This window comes from Oxyura jamaicensis, chromosome 1 (assembly GCF_011077185.1).
Source record: "Oxyura jamaicensis isolate SHBP4307 breed ruddy duck chromosome 1, BPBGC_Ojam_1.0, whole genome shotgun sequence".
NCBI lineage: Eukaryota > Metazoa > Chordata > Aves > Anseriformes > Anatidae > Oxyura > Oxyura jamaicensis.
Window position 1 is genome coordinate 47796118 of NC_048893.1, and position 19151 is coordinate 47815268.

General features: G+C 35.9%; 1 protein-coding gene across 1 annotated transcript in view; it reads left to right on the top strand.

The window, feature by feature from the left end:
* Positions 1 to 6882: 6882 nt before the first annotated feature.
* The window catches only part of DCN (decorin), a 38598-nt gene continuing 26329 nt past the window's right edge, over positions 6883 to 19151 (top strand). Inside the window, exons 1-2 of the mRNA XM_035337357.1 lie at positions 6883 to 7109; positions 11331 to 11563. Coding sequence (XP_035193248.1) covers positions 11359 to 11563 — 205 coding nt within the window. The 5' untranslated portion in view covers positions 6883 to 7109; positions 11331 to 11358. The remainder of the gene's footprint in view (positions 7110 to 11330; positions 11564 to 19151) is intronic.

Consider the following 19151-nt stretch of genomic DNA (forward strand, 5'->3'; position numbering starts at 1 on the left):
TTTGATTTAGATCTCTAAGGGATAGGGTTCATGGTATATTATGAGAGATCAAAATGAGTCAAAAGATTCAGTAGCCAGATTTTGAAATAGGGTAAATCACAAGATGTGCAATCTCAATAAAATTATGATTCATGTCCGCTGAGGGTCTGTCACATCATGTTAATAAATTCATCTATTACACATGCAGACCTAATAATAATAAAAAAACAGTGAGCTGAATAAATACAAACCAAGCATATTCATAAACAAGAAAAGAAACAACAGCAAATCAAGCCAAAACAACAACAACAAAAACAAACAAACAACAACAACAACAACAACAACAAAGTGTTTCCCTATTAGTTTTACTTTTTTTCTTTTTTCCAGCTTCACTATGGAAAATTGCTGTTGAAGAACATCAGCACAATTGGTCTGAGTAATATTTTTTTGTATATAGTCAGATCTTATTTATATAAATAAGTGTTTATTTATAAGAATAAAAGTAGAATATGTTTAAAATCTGCCAAAAAAAAAAAAAAAAAAAAAAAAAACATACCTGGTCTATCTATTCATGTGTTCAAGGCATAGTTAACAGCAAGATAAATAGAATGATTCTTCAAATACTTAATGAAATGCAATGGATATTTTGAAGACTGTTACCTGGGCTATAGTATAACTCTCTGGATTTAAAAATGAACTATTTAATGCTTGATGACCTTAATTTCAAGTGATCTTGGGACTGGAAGAAATCTAATTCTTCATTGATTAAAAAAATAAAATAAAATAAAATAAATAGAAGCTATTAATGACTTTTAATTACTAAATTCTGAGACATGACACACTTAAAATTTTCCTTTTGTATCAATTTCCATTTGGTTTTTCTTGAAGATACTTGTATTCTTACTTTCTGTGTCTTAAAATCAGATAAAATTTGAGTAAAACATAGAACGTTCTCACAATCACTTCTTCCCCTTGAATGCTAGATATCAACTGTTATTTGAACTCTGCTCCCATGTCATTATTTTTCCTTATGTTTTCAGATTTTCTAAGATGCAGTCAATTACTTGAAATGTTCAATAATTATGAAGTACAAATCCTTTTCATTAGAAACCCATGTGGCATACTCTGTTTAGACAGAGTTGGCTCCTTCATAACTAACTCATCATCATCCACCTTGAGATTCTCAACAGTTCTCTGTAGTGTAGTAATACAATCCAAACAAAAACAGTAACCTATGATGTCATTGCTTATATCTTCAAAGTCACTATTTTATATGTTTAGTTGAAGTTATAAATTATTTCCTCAGCAGATTGCCAACATTAAAAAATTACCATTTTAATATAGAGAGACACAAACACAAATGTTACTATAAATGTCCTCCTTTTGTTATTACACTCCTTATTTCAGGACTTTCCTCAATAATACAGTCACCAGCTTCCTCTGAAACAGTTTGCTCTCTGTGATGACTAAATTGGAAAACAAGGATGACCTGGACATTCATATGTTTTTCATAATCTGGGAATAGGCTGTTCAGAGCTTCACAGGATGTGTCTCATTTTGAATGCTGGTTCATAACCCCTGACTAACAAAGGACACTCAGGGCATATAGTTCCAACAATTGTATGAATTATTGTCATCCTTTTCTAGGGCATTGTGTAATCCAGCTGGGATGATGAAAATTGTTCAGAGCATGATCTAAAGTCCATCAAAATGAGAATAAAGGTTTGGATTTTTCATTAGAACCTTGAAAATTGTCGGACTTCAACTCAGGATACTGAAAAATAAAAAGAAAAGCCAAAATCTGATGAAACAGTGCACTTTAAATTTCTTCTTCTCTTACCTAAGCTAGTCATCTCTCTTCTTTAGTCATCACTCCGTCATTTGTGGCCTTCACTCCAACAGTGAGGTTTATTCCTATAGAGAGTTGTATCTTCCTGGGCCCTTTGGTGAGTGGGATACACTTGCACTTTATTTTCTTCATGTAAGGGATTTTCTGGAGGACAGAAGACTTAACACTCACACAGAAGTCAGGCAGGAAAAAAATGTGATATTATCTATCACTGAAAAAAAGTAAATGGAGTACCTCAATACCATTACAAAAGCATATCAGTATGCACAATAAGAAAAGGTTTTGCATGTTTTCTTTATTATTAATTAGTCACACTAATTAGAGATTCTAGGGTCTTTTACTTTCCTCTCATTCTTTGCTCCTAAAATGGGTAGCAGCTGGGAGTACAGGTACAAATCTGCTTTTATATGTTCACTGTATTTTTGAAGAAAACAGGTTAAGAGGGATCACAAAATGTGCATCTACACCACAGAACTGTGAGGAAGAGTTAGGACAGGCTTTGTCCTCAAGGATTAAAGTTGAATTCAGGACATTGGAAATCACAGTAAGTAGTAAAGCTATATTGGTATAAGTTAGCTGCTGCTTCTTCTGGATGTACTTAAACAGAAAAAATTGATTCAAGAGAGAATAGAAAGACCAGAGGAAAGGAAAAACAGTGTCAGGAAAAACAGGAACAGATTACCCTTTCCATAGAAAAGAGACCAAGGTAAAGGACATGATCACGTGTTGAATACTTCAATTGCAGGCATTTTGAGTTTGTTTCATTAAGTGAGCTGCAAACCCCATATTCTCCATTCAGAAGACCAGAGAGATGACAAAGAGATGTGGTTTACACAGTACGTGATCTTGTGAGTGGGAAAGGGGAAAAAAAGAAAACAGACTGACAGAAGACACTTCCTCCAAAAAGACAGATCTCTCTTTTGAAGTTTAGTTGTTTTTTGTTCAAACAGTTGTACAGGAGGTATTTTCACAGGTACAGAAAAAATGTTACTGAATGTCACAGAATCACAGAATTGTAGAAGTTGGAAGGGACCTCAAGAGATCATCGAGTCCAACCTCCCTGCCAAAGCAGGTTCCCTAGAGAAGGTTACCCAGGTATGCATCCAGACAGGTCTTCAATATCTCCAGAGTAGACTCCACAACCTCCCTGGGCAGCACCGTTCCAGTGCTCCATCACCCTTACCATGGGTTCTTCCGCATGTTGGTGTGGAACTTCCTGTGATCCATTTTTTGGCCATTGTCCCTTGTCCTGTCCCCACAAACCACTGAAAAGAGGTTGGTCAAATCCCTTTGTCTTCTACACTTAAGGTATTTACAAACATTAATAAGATCCCCTCACAGTCTTCTTTTCTCAAGGCTGAACAGATCCAGGTCCCTCAGCCTTTCCTCATAGGGAAGATGCTCTAGGCCCCGTATCATCTTTGTGGCCCTCCGCTGGACACTTTCCAGGAGACCCCTGTCTTTTTTTTGTACTGGGGTAGTACTTGTCCAAAGTTTGATATTTTGGTCTTCTTGATTTGTAGAAATATCAAGAAGTACATGACTATCATTTATGAGGTCAGAGAACACTGAATGAAAATTAGTATTCAAAACACTCAGAAATGGCCGTTCTGTCTCGCTAACTACTTTCTCATGCTGTGCCTGGGTCAATATTTACCTGGATCAATGTTTATTAAGCTTGAGTCAATATTTACTTGCAGTTTTAGTAGAATAACTACATTGCTATGGTAAAGAACATCTTTCTATGGGTACTTGGAAGAAATTATGCACTGAACAGAAAAGAGAAGAGACAGCCAGTAGTATATTAGAGAGAACGGTGGATGACGTGCTAGGGAGCTAGTAAAGCCCAGGCGTGAGACATAGGAGAGGTGGCAAGAGCCCCTAAGGCAGCCAAACAAGAGATCCTCTTTCATCCCATCACCTGCTGGGGACAGGCACTTGACTAGCTGTTTCATGAGGACCTTTAAACAGGTTTGCCTGCCCCTCTTCCTTACCACAGCAACCACAACAACTCTAACCAGGTGCTGATCATCAAAGCTGGAATCTATTAGAAGGCAGCCCAAGAAAAATGCCCTCTTCAGGAGAAGAAACTTAGAATAAGAAAGAACCTGAATCTCTGAGCTACCATGTCCCTGAAGGGCAGATTCTGTCCTTTGCTTTCATTCCAGTAACTTTCTGGATTGCAATAAACTTTACTATTCTTTCCCAGGCTCCCTAAAATCAGTTTTTCTTTCCACTCCTTTGAAAGCCAATTGTGTTAGCTCCCTCTTCTTCTGAGGGAGGCGTGCAACCTGTACTGACAGCTCCTGATGCTTGCAGGACATGTCTTTCTTCCAGGCCAGCCCCACACTCCAGGAGGTCTTCCCCCAGGGTACTTCTGCTCCTCACCGGGCAGCTGCTCATTCCTTTCCTGTAGATTACACTGGACCTGGACACAGTCATCAACAGCAGACATCCTGGCTTGCTATCCTGTCTCCTGTCACTGACCTATGAAAGGTCCACAAAATAAGCTATGAGCAAACAAAGCAGATGCTATCCATCAAAATTTAATAAAAAAATATTGTTATATAAATATCATTAATATGCAGTTGTCTGTAACTTTCTGGGAATAGGTATTTGGAGCAACATGTAGCCCTATAGGTTGGTTAAATCGAACTAAGATCTTATAGAAACCAATTTTTCTAATCTTATTTATTTATTTATTTATTTTAAATGTTGACTAAGCTGTTAAAGTAGGTCAGAATGACAAGGAGAGCTTATAGATGCTACACACTGTATATAGTCATGTTCCTTTAAATAACATACTGACTTAATGTTGTTTTGTATTGTGTTTGTCTCAATGTCATTTTTCTTCTGAGTGACGTAGCAGAATGCAAAGAAAGGGAATAAAATAATAATTGTGTCAGAAAGGATCCCACATCCCCTTATAAGCACTCAAAATACCTAGAAAATAGCATGCATTAACACTTAATAGGGTACTGTGCTGATATTCAGTCTCTTAAGTCCCCACCACCTCAGTTTCTCAGTCCCCCAGGTACTCCACTTTGCATTTCAGGAGGGGTTGGACACATAAAACATACCTGCTCTACTTCTGGGTATCAACAGTCAGAATTAGGGATTTTCATAATTCCTAAAGGATGTGACATCTGTACCCTTCTGAGGTTCTTGGGATGGACTTCATTACAGAAAAAGAAGGAAAATCCTCCAGTTGATGAAGATGTACACCAAGTGCTCCACCTGGTCTCACCTTGATCTTTATATTTTTGTTCAAATATCCCTCCTGCCAAAGACAGAAAAGAAAGAGAGGTCGCTCTCCATCTTCTCCCATGCCTTCGAAGAGATGACTAAGTTATTAACTTGTAACACCTTTCAACATCATAACAGATATCAGAACAAATATATTACAGTTTTGCTAGGAAATATGAATAGATTTTATGAAGGAAATTGACAACAAGTTTATCCTGACCTGTTCCTCATCAAAATCTTACTTTGAAATGTTTTTTTTAAACAACCAGATGCAGCTGGTGACCAAGGTTCAAATAACTGACATTATTACTAAGATGCAGCCAAGATTTCAGCAAGCCGTATGGAGACACTTCTGGACAAAGATAAGGCTTTGTTGTAAGCATAAAAGCTTGGAACACTACTAATCATATGTAGAAAAAAAAAGTCACAACAAAAATCATTAGCAGTCTTGAATCCATTGGTGAGGTGGAGAAAAAAGGCAGAGGATGGCTTGAGGACTGGGAAGGAATAAATGATCCTTACTTTTAGAATGAAGTATATAAAGAAGCTGTAATATAAGTTCTCTGATTACATCTTTGTGCTACACTGACCAAAACTAACAGTCAATTATTCCACCATGTTTTCTTCCACCAAAGAAAAATTTTAAGAGCTGTTTTCTTAGCTCATCTTAAAATCAAATTAAAAGAATAGCTAAAATTTCAAGATTTTATTATGTTTCTAAAAAATCAGACTTCTTTTAAACATACTTTCACATTTTACAGGTTTTAATTTCAGATTTGCACCTGGTCCTAGCCTAGGGGTAGGAATAAAAGGATACAAGTCAAAACACAGAGACATAAACCTCCAGTATTTAGATGGGACAGTTAACAGCACAAGGAAGCTACACATGTTCACAATGTGTTTGGATAACTAACTAAATAATAATTATTGTATTTATTGTCCTTTCTGGTTTCTAGATTTTTTAAATTGTTCAGAGGAACAGAGAAATTGCATTTTAGATTCTATTGAAATTTGTATCAAAAGAGAGATTACGTAACTAAAATATAAATCTGAATAATGAGTAAAAGACATTGCTTCATTCATGTTTTAAAAAAGCCTACTGTATATTATAAATAAATAAATAAGTTGAATCTAATTTCCCCTTTACTTTGCTGTCCTGGTTAAAAAAAAAAAAAAAAAAAAAGGGCAGTAAAAAAAAAAATATATATGAAACAGTTTTAACCACTAAAGCTACAATGATTCAACTAATGAAAATATGATTTTCATATTTATCAAAAACATGCTGTTGTATGAAGAAATACATAAAAGCCTATTATTATACAGGATAATAGTAGTATATTACACTATATACTATTTGCTTTAGACAATCATTATAGCATAAGCAGAGGCAGGTTGATATCTGTATAAATAGTTTTACCTAAAGGTACCCATTTTTTTCTGATGTTAATTTCCACTTTGGCTAGCTCTAGGATTAATCTTATATCCTTTCCTTGAATTACAAGTATTATAAACAAGAGGAACAGCCAAACTTTCTCAGCAATGAGTCAGAAAAAAAAAAAAAAAAAAAAAAAAAAAAAAAAAAAATTTAAAACAAGAAAACTTCACTAAATATATGTTTTAGAGACTGAAATAAAATAAGTGAGATGATTTACAGCTACACATCTGTCTTATAATGTTCAGGCAGTTTGAAAATCTAAACAGATGAAAAAGGAATAAAGCAAATGGAAAAAAAAAAAAAAAAGGAGGAAAAGAAAGCAAAAGAGCTGATAAAGTTTCTGGCTACAATACAGGAGACATATCATTACCATATGATCTAATGTGGGTGTCAGCCTGGATTGTGTTCATTGAGAGAAACCTTATTTTTTAACTGTGCTATGGAATAGAAGCAGGAGGGTTTTCCACCAAGTGACAGTCACTGAGCTGAACTTACCCCCTCCTCCTTTCCACACCTGCAAAGCCTTTTGCCTGGGTTGAATATTTAGTTTAATTACATCTCAGCTTTGAGAGCTCCTCTTGCAAATCCCTGGATTAAAAGGTATGGTTTTCAGTAATTCTCCTGAACTATGTTGCACTAATAAAACTTCAGGCAAGTCTACGGCAAGTAGTTGAATTTTAACAGAGGCAAGGAAAAATCTTACTAAATGTTTAGCAATGTTAAATGTTGTATCCAGTACTTTTGTTTCTTGAAAACATGAAAATGCATTCTTAAGGACTGTGCACATTTCCTACTGTTTATTTGGCTGTTCTGTCTCTTGTTTTGATTTGTGTAAGAACTGCTATAGTCTTTTCTTTTTCTGTACTGTAAACTTTTGCAGCAGTATAGTCTCTGTTTGCAATTCAGTGTTTAGAATCTGTGATGTAGCGAGTGTAAAAAAAAAAAAAAAAAAGTGTTGAGTTCTTGTATTTCTTGTTTAAACGGAACTCTGAGATATATATTTTTATTCAGATTTCTTCATATATATTCCAAACTTTAATGAGTGTAATTTTTGATTTGAGAGAAAAAGATGTGTAGTAGATAGTTAAACAAGATCGACGTATGTCTTTGTAATGTTAGAAAGTGTTATATTACAGTGTACAAATGAAGGACTTATATTTAAAGAAGCTGCCTGTGAATGAAATAGTAGAAAAGAAAATTCCTGGAGTTGAAATTCCTGTTAAAAGAATTTTAGTCTCTTTTAGACTCCCAAGATTTTTTCCCACATCTAGACTTTACTAAAAAAATAAACATGAAAAAAAAAAAAATAAAACACATAATGAAGGAGATTTCTTCGAAATTGCATGTATTGTTTAACTTGCCATTTTTGGTATTTAGAGAGATGTCTGATGGTGGATGAATTAATATTTAAAAGATAATATTAAGGCAAACTGACAAGAAGACCACCAATACTGTGGTGACGTGAACTGATGAAGCATATTTCTAGTGCTATTTTGAACTGAAATGTGGCCAAGTCTATGCTATAGTTTCCTCTGTTTGTGGAAAAGTCTTACTCATTGTAAACACATAATTAAAGCAAATTTAAACAGTTCTGTTCTGCAGACATAAATATTGTGTCACAGACCTTTAAGAATTCAGAGTTTATTTTCCTTCCTTATTTTTTTTTATAAGTGAAATGTAAACATTTCTTACTAGTACATTTTTGTATATATTTTGTATCTGTTTATGTTCATTTACACATGCAAACAATATGAACAGATATGTGTGCCTGCAGTAGGAAAATACATAAATAAATATATGCATACACATATCTATTTTTATTTCTTGATTAATATGTAATTGTGTTTGCTATTTTCTCTGCTGTGATCAGATTAGATCCTTGATATCCTTTGTTGCCCTACACTCTTCCTTTATACACAGTTCTTTCTGAATTTGTTACAGTTTTGGCAAAACAGGGACCTAAGGAAAAGGCCTGCTACAGGCTTTCACTGAGATAAATGAACTTCATCAATATTAATACGATCAAGTACTAAAGTGTGAAGACACTTCCAGAGTGCCTTTTTTTTTTTTTTTTTTTTTTTCCTTCCTCCCCCACTCCCCCTTGTGAGGGGAGGGTGTTAGTAATTTAACTCCAGGGTAAGATCCTGATTGTGCATTCTTGGGAAAGGGGTGGGGGTTGGGGGAGGATGGTGTTTAGGCAGTGACACTGGGGGAAATAGCAACAGTTTTTTCAAAATATAATAATATGCAAGAAAGAGCTAATATTTTTTATTATTTATTTATTTATTTTAATTACTGGCTGACAGTACCATGCCAGGGATAGTGCACAGCTTTCCCAATGTTTATTGATGTTAATAAGCATTTTGAAAAATACTCTGTACTCAGGTAACATTTTACTGATAATTTTCGCAAAGCAGCTTATTAAAACAAATAGTGATGATTTAGCAGGTTTGCATTCCCATTTCAAACTATTAATAAGTTGCATTGTTATTCTATAATCATATGTACATAATAATAAGTATGCCAAATCTTGCATTAAGTTAAACCATAACTTACCACAATGTATTAACATGATATTGCTGTGGCATCCTTGCTTGCCCATCAATACTGCACTATAGGGGTATATGTTGGGCATGGGACACCGCCCTGAAGTCAGCAGGGGCCAGGGTAGGAGGGAGTGCAGGAGGATGCTCCACCCAAGAACACGGCCTGTCCCAGCTACATGACACGAGTTTGTATGGCATGGGTCTTTGCTACCAGGATGGGCTAAAAGGCTTTGACTCTCTAGATGACGTTAGGGTCTGCCAAGTTCCTCAATGCATATAGTGGGTAATATGATGGTCTACTCCAGGAATAGAAAATATTTTCTGGTCTAACTAAGAAACCAACTATGTTTCTTATAGAGATAACAGAAACAGTGTTTTTCTCCACATGAACTCACTTTGAAGTCTTTGGGTTATCTGAAGATGTTAGATACTTGTTTTCCTGTCAGGTAGATGACAGAACTGTAAACTGATTTTAAAACATAGTTGATATCATAGTTGATAAGGTAGCCTTATCATCCTCTTAAGACTGAACCTCAGAGGTTTCTGCAGGACTGCATTTTTGACACCTGTAGGTAACAAATTGTAAAGGTAATTGAACTCTGGCACAATACAGATTGTATATAATTCCAGGCCTGTGATTTTTATATTTTTACTTTTTTTTTTTTTTTTTTCCATAATGACTATTTCTGTTAAAGTACCTGGATGTGGTATTCTAGAGAGGCCTCAGTATGCAACACTCACCTAATATCAGCTGTCCATGTTTGTCATCTAGTCCTACCTAGTAGGTTCCTTATGTCAATAGAGAGAGGGAGATATTCTCCTTTCCCTCCCTCCCATTTTTTTTTTTATTTTTTTTCAATCTTCATTAGTCAATATGGAGCCAGGAAATGATATAGCATACCCTTAACTGTTGAATAACTTCTGAATAATATAAATCCCAACTAGCACCCAGACAAGGCATTTCAGCAGCAAATTTCAATGATCTAGTTATTGACTTGAAGAAGCTATTGAATATTTTTTCTTTCCTTACATAGATCAGTATCAGTATTCAGGAATATGTTAAGTGTCCTAAATAAAATACAAGTTTGCCTTTCTATCATTTGATGACTTGAAGACAATATTCTTTTTGTGTATTTGAGTTGCTTTTAGACCTATGAAAGGTTACAAAACATAAGCTTCCTTACGTAAAGTAAATAGTAAAAGTAATATTCAGAAAATTAGCTGATCTCTACAGACCTGATACAAAACCTAGAAACAGCTGTTTCATATATTTTTCTTAGTGCACAACAACATAGGTAGCACAATGTGCAGTGTGTAGAAATGCATTTAGGCCGAAGTCCTGAAAACACATATTAAAGCAGTTTTGCTTATCTGGCAGTGTAGCAATCAGTGGTAATTCACAATTCTGTAAATTTGCTTCTGAGCATGAAAGACTGCAGGATGAGGCCCTGAAGTCCAGTTAGAAAGTGTGCTGACAACACTACAAGCATCAGTTCAAATACTTACGCATTACAAAGCAGAGAATTTTCAGGGTGCATTGTTATAATGTAAAATCCCCTAGCCAAAAGTCTGGAAAGAAAGCCAAGAATATCTAATATAACACAACATTGTATTCCATTTTATTGTGCTGTTTAAACTGAGAATGAAGTATAGCTTACTTAAATAGCTAAAGATCTTACCCCCTCTCTCTCCACCCCATCACTAGATCTTACTTTTTCTCAGTCAGCTTTACTATAATTTAAAACACACAGCAAGCTAGAACTTAAAAAAAAAAAAAAAAAGGGGGGGGGGGGGGGGGGCAGGTTCTCAAGACATGACTTACTGCATTACAGTGAGTTTGGGAACCTGAGGTTCATACCCAGGGAACAAACCCATTGCAATGAAATAAATGCTAATGAAATCAAATAGACTGTTACATTGGCAGAAAACAGACACATGGAAAATGTGGCTTATTGTGTTGACTGTTTTGCATAACAAAGTTGACAGTGCTGCCTGTTCCTAATAAATATTACTCTAAATGTGCAAGCAGATGTGTTTAGAGATGCCTTAAAATCTCTGTGTACAAAAAAAAAAAAAAAAAAAAAAAAAAAAAAAGCTATTGGCAAGTAGTTACCGGAATCCTATCACATAACTGTCCTATTTTCAAAATTCAGATTTCATTTTATTGAAAGGAACAGTTATGCAACTGGTGGATATGCTGGACCTCCTTCAGCAGGAACTGTGCAGCTATGGAAAAATGCTACTTCTGTTTTAAATTCCCTGCTTTGGATCCTAGGTTCTGCCTGGAGTCGATGAACTAAGCCATGAGGCTGGCTCTCCTCTTTGTTTTACTGCTGCCAGTATGCTTGGCCAAGCCATTCCACCAGATGGGCCTCTTTGACTTTATGCTGGAGGATGAGGGGTCAGCTGATATGGCTCCAACAGATGATCCTGTCATATCTGGATTTGGGCCAGTGTGCCCCTTCCGCTGCCAGTGCCATCTCCGCGTGGTGCAGTGCTCTGACTTAGGTAAGCCCTGGAGTGTGTCCAAAGGGTCCAGTCATGACCACAAAATATGTTTGATCTTTTATGTATATTTTATGTATGCACATTTCATTTGTTCTTTGAAACACCACAGATTTCTGTTGCAGTGAAAATCATTTTTCAAGGTTTTTCCTTCAAAACTCTATTAAATAAATTCAGTGAGGTTAGATGTGGGTATGGAAACATTTTAAAAGGTCTTAAATTGCACAGTCCAGACTCCAACACCCTTAATCATACTGACAAATACTTCAACATAAAAATCATCCTATTTCCATAGGATTACATGAGCATGGAATAACCAACACTGAATCATGGAACAATCAACCATAGAAACAGCTTATTGAAGGAAAGAACTTGGAAACACTCCAAAACAATGAACACATTTTGGAGTTCCTAATTAAATATCTCTCCTAGACAGTGTTCAAGTTGAAACCATAAGAACTTTTCTTACAAAATCCCCATACTCCCACAATTACAAGGGCTTGTCTATATCGTCAGGCCAGCAGGATATGAAGCCATGCCTGCCGTCACTGTGTTCTGACTTTACCATGCAGAAATCACAAGTAATGAAGTTGACTTCAGTGTAACTGCTTTTGGTTTATGCTAGTTTTAGTCAGTCAGTGCAAATATATATATATATATATATATATATATTTGTTTGGTTTTGTATTTCCTCACAAGAAAATTAGACAGATTATTCAGTGGACAGACAAATATCTTGACATAATTTTACAGGTTTTTATTATTATTATTATTATTATTTTGAATCTTCTCTCAGATGTTCCAATGTATTTCAGGTGTTTCTATTTCCCTATGTTATAATATTACCATTGATAATTACTGTAGGTCGTGGCACAACTCTAACAAAAAAGGCTTGGGTCTCACTGTGGTGGGTGTTGTATAAGTACAGAAACAAGGGGGAAACATTAGTTACATCCCTAGAAACTTCTGTGATTTTTTTAAAGCAAGCCACATAATTATGCAACGGATATGTTTGGCAAGGACCCAGTGAACAATGCAAGCCAAGTTGCACAAATGAACACAGACTAACCTACCCATGCATTCATAAAACTTTCACAGTACTGGCCCTGTTGCAAGATTTTTCTTTTTCACTGCTTAGACACCAGATACTAGCAAACATGGAGTGGGGAGGAGGTTGTCCCACATACCATGAAGACCTTAGGTTTTTATTGTTGTTACACTGGATAATGCTGTTGGAATTTAAATTATTTTAGGAACTTTTCCCCAATCTGTTTTAATTCTTCAGAATGCAAGGGGCTTTCACTTAGTTAAAAAGTAGAGATATACAGGAACCCTTTGTTGCTCCCATATTCATTCAGTTCCCCTTCACATTCATGTGGTTTCCAAGGGGGTTCAATACAGTCCACTGCCTGCAATTGCTTCTGGGTTAATAAAGTCCCATAATGTCAAGGAGACTCAGAAATAAAGTGATTAAAGCCCTAGGTCTATGTTTTCCAGATAATTTTGAGAGGGATGATAAAAAATACATTTTCAGCTTGGTTTAAGCCCCCATAGTGCAGATATTGGAATGATAAGCCAATGCTTTTGAAGCAGCTGGGCTGGTAACATCCAGCCTCTGGGCACAAAGGAAGTGAGATCTCCCTGGGGTTCAGAAATGCAGTCCAGCAAAATAAGTAATATTTCCCTGGCAGAGCTCAGGGAAGTTATAACCATTCAGCATTATCCAGCCTTGGCACGAAGTTTTGTCTATCCCTGTCACGTGTAGGTAGCTATAACAGCCACTTCTAGGCCTGGCCCAAATGGGAGGCTCACCAGGACACAGGTCCAATGGACACCCCTGAGAGCAGGGACAGAACAGCTGAGTGTGCCTCTGTTCTACACTCCTCCTGCCTTAAGTCTGTTTCTGTGTGACTCAGGCTCTGTTGAGGTCAGATTTACCCAAAGACTTGAGGAAAGCCAGGAGCTGACTATAAGAACTCAAAATTTCTTTCGGAACAGTGGAGGTTCTGCCAAGCTGACCAAGCATGCTCCTTGGCTGTCAGATGAAGGGCACAGAGCACAGTGATCAGGGAGACAACATGTATGCTGGAGCCGTAACACTAGCAATGAGAGTTGTAACTCCCTGCAAACCACTGCTCCTGGTGTGCCTTTCCCTTGCAGTTCCAGGCATTTCCTACCCAATCAAATTAGCTACCTCCCTCCCTCAGAATTATCAAGTTGATTCATGTAGTCCCATGGGCACTAATTGAAGAAAAGCTTCAGGCAATAACAAGACTCCTCCAAAGGATATATTAATAATTTACTAAATTAAATCCATGTCCACAAAGGAAAGCTGTAATCTAGATCCTGTCTTCCACTCTCAATCTGTGGCATGGAAGGAGGCCTCCTTACAGCTGGGTGCAGGGGGCAGGTTATAGCAAGGAAGCTGGGGGAACCTGACCTGGGCTACTTATGGAGATTTCTCTTCTTCCTCTGCATGCTTCATTTTATGCCTGATGGGTCATTTACTATTTGTAAACTCTTGCTGTGTAAGGAAGAGCCTACTACCTGACACAGACTTCTGTGGAAAAGAAAACACAACAGGAGAACTATAACATCCAGGAGGGTCTGGAGATGAGGTTTGGCCCTTTTATTGTTACTTTTTTTTTTTTTTTTCCTAGTTGCCATGTCTCAAGAGTACTCGATGAGAATACTAAAAAAAAAAAATCTAAATTTTATAAAAACAGTGAAAAAAAAAAATGCCTGGTGGTCTAGTTACACTAGTGTCAGCTGAATTTTTGCATTCTTGTACTTTTAAGCTTTAGTCACATCTTCCTAAACACTTACCTTCAAATTAATTTATTTTGCCTCTGAGCCAAAAGCTGAACTAGCAGGAAAGAGAACATTGTCTTCTCACACCCCAAAGAAGAATTCTCTCAGAGGTGCAGTTACTGACGTATTGAGAACAAGGCCCAGTGCGCCTACCTCATATGAGATTTATTACATTAGTGCAACAGGCTCAAGGATCTCATCAAAGAAGACCACTGTGGCATTTTTATGAAAGCTCTGCCTTTTCAGATTTTTCCTCCTGTTGCCAAAAGAGAACCACAGGTTCACTTTTTGATCATGCTTCAATAAAGGCATTACTACGCTATAGCTGTGCTTTCTGTAGAGATAGTAGTCTTCCTTATTAGCATGCACTGCAGAGTGGCTGATATAGCTGGTCAGAGGAAACTCTTCATGTATCAAAATATCAAATATAGGAAATACAAGAAGTCAGCTGCCCAGGCAAACGTGCATTGTGAAAGCCCTAGGAAGCGTTGACAGTTAAATTTAAAGTCTCAGACTCCCAAAGGGAGTCTTAAGAAAAGGTTCCTCTCAGAGTGCCCTGGTAGACAAGAGAAAGAACATGTAATTATTCAGCCCTTTGGCAGATGCAGAATGCTCCCTAATTATGTTCAGTGATAGTGGACAGAGCTTTATTTCACCTTCAGACAAGTCTAGCAGCCCCTTATAAATTGAGCAGTGTTTGTGTTCTGTGTGATGGGGTAAAATCGCCTTCCTTAGAGACTTCACAGAAGGTGAAGGTTCCTTCAACCATCTTGTCATGAGCATCCATGGGGGCTTTGCAGTCTCCAAAAGGTGCGGGAGAGATGAATGTCAGTAATTAAAGTTCAAGCTGTATTACATCTTAAATTCGAGATTTGCTCACAGCTCAGAATTGCAGGGTTTCTCCAGCTGTAAAGAAGCTTGTATTGAAGCTCAGCATGGATGCTGGACTGTGTATTTGAAAAGTACTTTGAGATCAGCAGGTGAAAAGCTCACAGATGTGTGAAACATTATTCCAGGGATCCAGTAACATGGGACAGTTTATCTGAATACATAAAGTATCGAAGTTATATTAACTAATAGCCCTTCAACATGTGAAAAATGTTAATGTGAAAACAGCTAATTATTTGTTGACAAAAGACAATTTACCTTGTATAAAATCTTCCAAAAATAACTGAACACCCGTTTTCTGATCATATCTCTGATTGGGAACTTCTCTGCTTTTAAAGGAAATTAGCTCCTTTGGGACATACCTTGTTTTGGACTTCCATTGTCAACACAAAATATTTTTAAAGAAAAATAATACTTAAGTTATTGGTGATCAGTCTCAGTCTTTTTATGAGTCCAAGAAAATAGTTGGAAAAACAGAAACTGTTGAGTACTTCAGCTTTTAAATCTCTACCATTACCATCCTCTCTAAACCATATTTTTTATAGCTAAATGTTTAGTTAAAAATCTGATGAGTTTCTAAAAGTGCATTTTTTTTTTTAAAAAAAAAAAAAAAAAAAAGCATGAATGACCAGATTATCTTAAATGACCGGATATTAAAAAGTATATTTTAAAATAAATGTTTTTGTTAACTTACATTTTACTTGTTGTGCTTTTAGGTTAAGTTATTAAGCTATGTGTTATAAAATTAAAGGATGAAAAAGTCAGCTGAGGATAGTAATATTGTTTTTCAATAAATTTGCCATGATTATAAAAAAATTATTATCTATTCAGTTTACATACTATTTTGGGTCTGTCTTGGAAGTTAAAGAAACCATGAAAGAAAGCCGTATGCTCAGTAAATCCTGAAACAATTATGAAATTAAGAAGAAAATAATTAGAAAACACTCTTGAAAAGTTGTCAAGAAGAAAAATATTGGCTAGATGTAGAGTGATCTATACTTATAAAATATTAGTTTTCTCCACTGTAAGAACAAAAGACAAGCCTTGTTATAAACCACCAGTTTTACTACTTGAATTCTTGATGTTCCAGTTCCCATTGATAGACATGATTCTGGGTGAAAGCTCATTCCAAATACAACCTCTCTTTATTTGTTGCCTACTCCAAGGTAACCGTTACCACCTCTGTGTGTTTGTTGCTTTTGTTTTGTTTCTAGATTTATTCACTTCTTTTAGACTAGAAAATACAATTTAAGAAAGCATAGTGGCAGGAATGAAAATTTTGAGTGTCAAATGCAAGTGGTACAAGAAGTGACTGTTTTCTGGTTCATAATAGAACAAGGTTTCATTTCTAAAATATCCCACAGTACAAATAAGTAACTAATAGATAGCTAAAAAAAAAAAAAAATGTGAGTCAACTGTTAAGTCATGTAGAACATAGCAGGTAACTGAAACACTTCAATCATACTAAATAATCACTACTGACATCTACTAATGTTATGGACATCTATAATATTTGTATTAAATTCTCACCATCTTTATATGTTGTAGTATTTGGTAACAGGTATAATTGTTTAGAAACTATTGATATTTGCAAGACACAAAACCTGTGCTATTCACCTGCTAAAGACTCCCTGACAAGTCTTAGAAAGAGCTAGGGAGTCCAAAGGCTCTTTCCCAGAGTTCACTGAGAACCCTCATTAACTGGTCTGTGTTTTACTTTATCTATGTCCTGGATCTACCATGTGGTTACAGGGAAAAATATATATATTTTTTCCTGAATATATTTTTGTATTTTCATAAAGTTCAGGTCAAATAATATGTGCTTTACAATGCATTGTACATTCTTTTGAATCTTATTTCTCCTGTTTTACATACTTGTCCTGACTAACAGTAATAGCAAATGCTAGAATTCTGTTGTATTGTGTTTAAAGGTTCGTTCATGCAGAGCATTATTGTCTAGAAAAGGAAAAGAAAATACTAGGAAAAAAAAAAAAAAAAAAAAAAAAAAAACAGGTAGAGCAGAAATTTCTCCTTGGCTTCTCAGCAAGAAAAGTGATGGAAACAGTGAGCACAGTCACACAGCCTTTAAAACCAAGGACCGTGCCCACAAATATGTGTGTATGGGGGAGGTGTTGTGTGTTTTATTCTTTTGTTTTGTGTGTGTTTGTTTCGTTGGATGGTTTGTTTTCTCTGTGGCTTTTTTGTTGTTGTAGGGTTTTTGTTTGTTTGTTTTTGTGTAGTAGTTTTCAGCTCATGGGATTGATGGCCTTGAATAGGTCTGTACACCATTGTTAACAGGGTTACATTTGCTATATGTGCAATCCTATGGTAGACTTCTCAGGCATTCTATAAAGAATGGAAAAAAGTGAAAAACAACGTTTAAAGATTCTGTGTGTACTCTCTGTGCATGCTCTTAGGTGAGAAGACATCTAGGAGGATATCCCATACTAGCCTGGTGTTCATTTCTGGGAAACTATTTGGAGTGCTACAAAAATCTTTTAGGGAGAGGATGATGGCAGTTTTTATTCAATATTAAAAATAATGTAATAAATATGAAATAATACAAAAGCAGTGAAAACTAGAAGCCCACCTGATTTCATAGTAACTTTAGGGATTTAATGGTAGAAGAAATGGACGGATTATTTCTAGAAATGTTACAGCATTACAGACTTGCAAATATAAATGAATTTACAGACTGGTTCTGTAATATGTCATCACAATTAACATGTGCAATAAGTCATCCTAGAACCAGCTGCATCATCTGCATCACCTAAAATGTGAAAGCTCAGCATAGCCTCAGTTTCCTTGCTATAGCATTTTCACTTTAGACATAGCATTCAAGCTAACCACTACAAACATTCAAGTTAAACACTAAGTCTAGAAGCTCATTTTCCAGTAAATATTTTCCCCTCTACTGCTCCAGTGTGGGCCTCAGACACTAAATTGGCTCTCAGTGAATTCATATTTTAGGGTAACATGGAAAAAGAGTGTTTGTATGGGTGCAATAGACTCTCTCTCTCTCAAAACAAAACAAACAAAGAAGCAAAAATACACCTCTGTCCAAGAAAGGTAGGAGCAAAGACACAAGTGAGTTAGCCAAACAAGACTAAAGGACTGTTATCATTCAACTATAATGCCTTTTATTTCCATAAGTTCAATTAGGATTTCCACACCTTCAAACTGAGGAGATCATATTAATTCCTCACCACTGGAAGTAAAAATGGAAAAAATGAAAAAAAAAAAAAAAAAAGGTGTGTGGGGGGGGAGGGTGGAAGGAGGGGTGTTAATAATGTTTGTATAGTGGCAGCAGCAGAGAAATTTTAAAAAATACAGTGTGATAAATACAAGAATAAAAATGAAAGAGAAGAAAACCAATGGAAGGAAAACAGGAAGGCAGATAAAATAGAAAAGATTTAAGGAGGAGGGTATGAACACGAAAGGGAAAATCTCACTTTTTCAAGGGAAGCCATAAAAGAAATCTTTAAAAAAAGGAGACCTATAGTAAGTTTCAGATATAGGTGAGGAAAAACAAAAAAGGAACTTAAGATAGGAATCTAATGAAAATTTTGTAGCTTTCATGGTCAGGGGCTAAAATTTATTTTATCTTTATTCTCTCACTCTGTGGTGGAGATCTTACATCATATGGACTTGAAGAGATGACTCTTTCAGATGACCTGGAGGAAGTCTATCAGTAAATAACCAATAAAATAAATAAGTAAAATAAGCAAAATGTCAAAGAGTCACTAGAATATATATAACATAATCTGGTAAAAAGAGGGAACTAACAGCTCTGCAGGCTCCCTAATTCTTTCAGGAAATTCTCTCAATGTTTATTTAAATGTTACTCACTATGTTAGACATATTCACGGTGGCTCTCTTCCTTTGTTTGCAT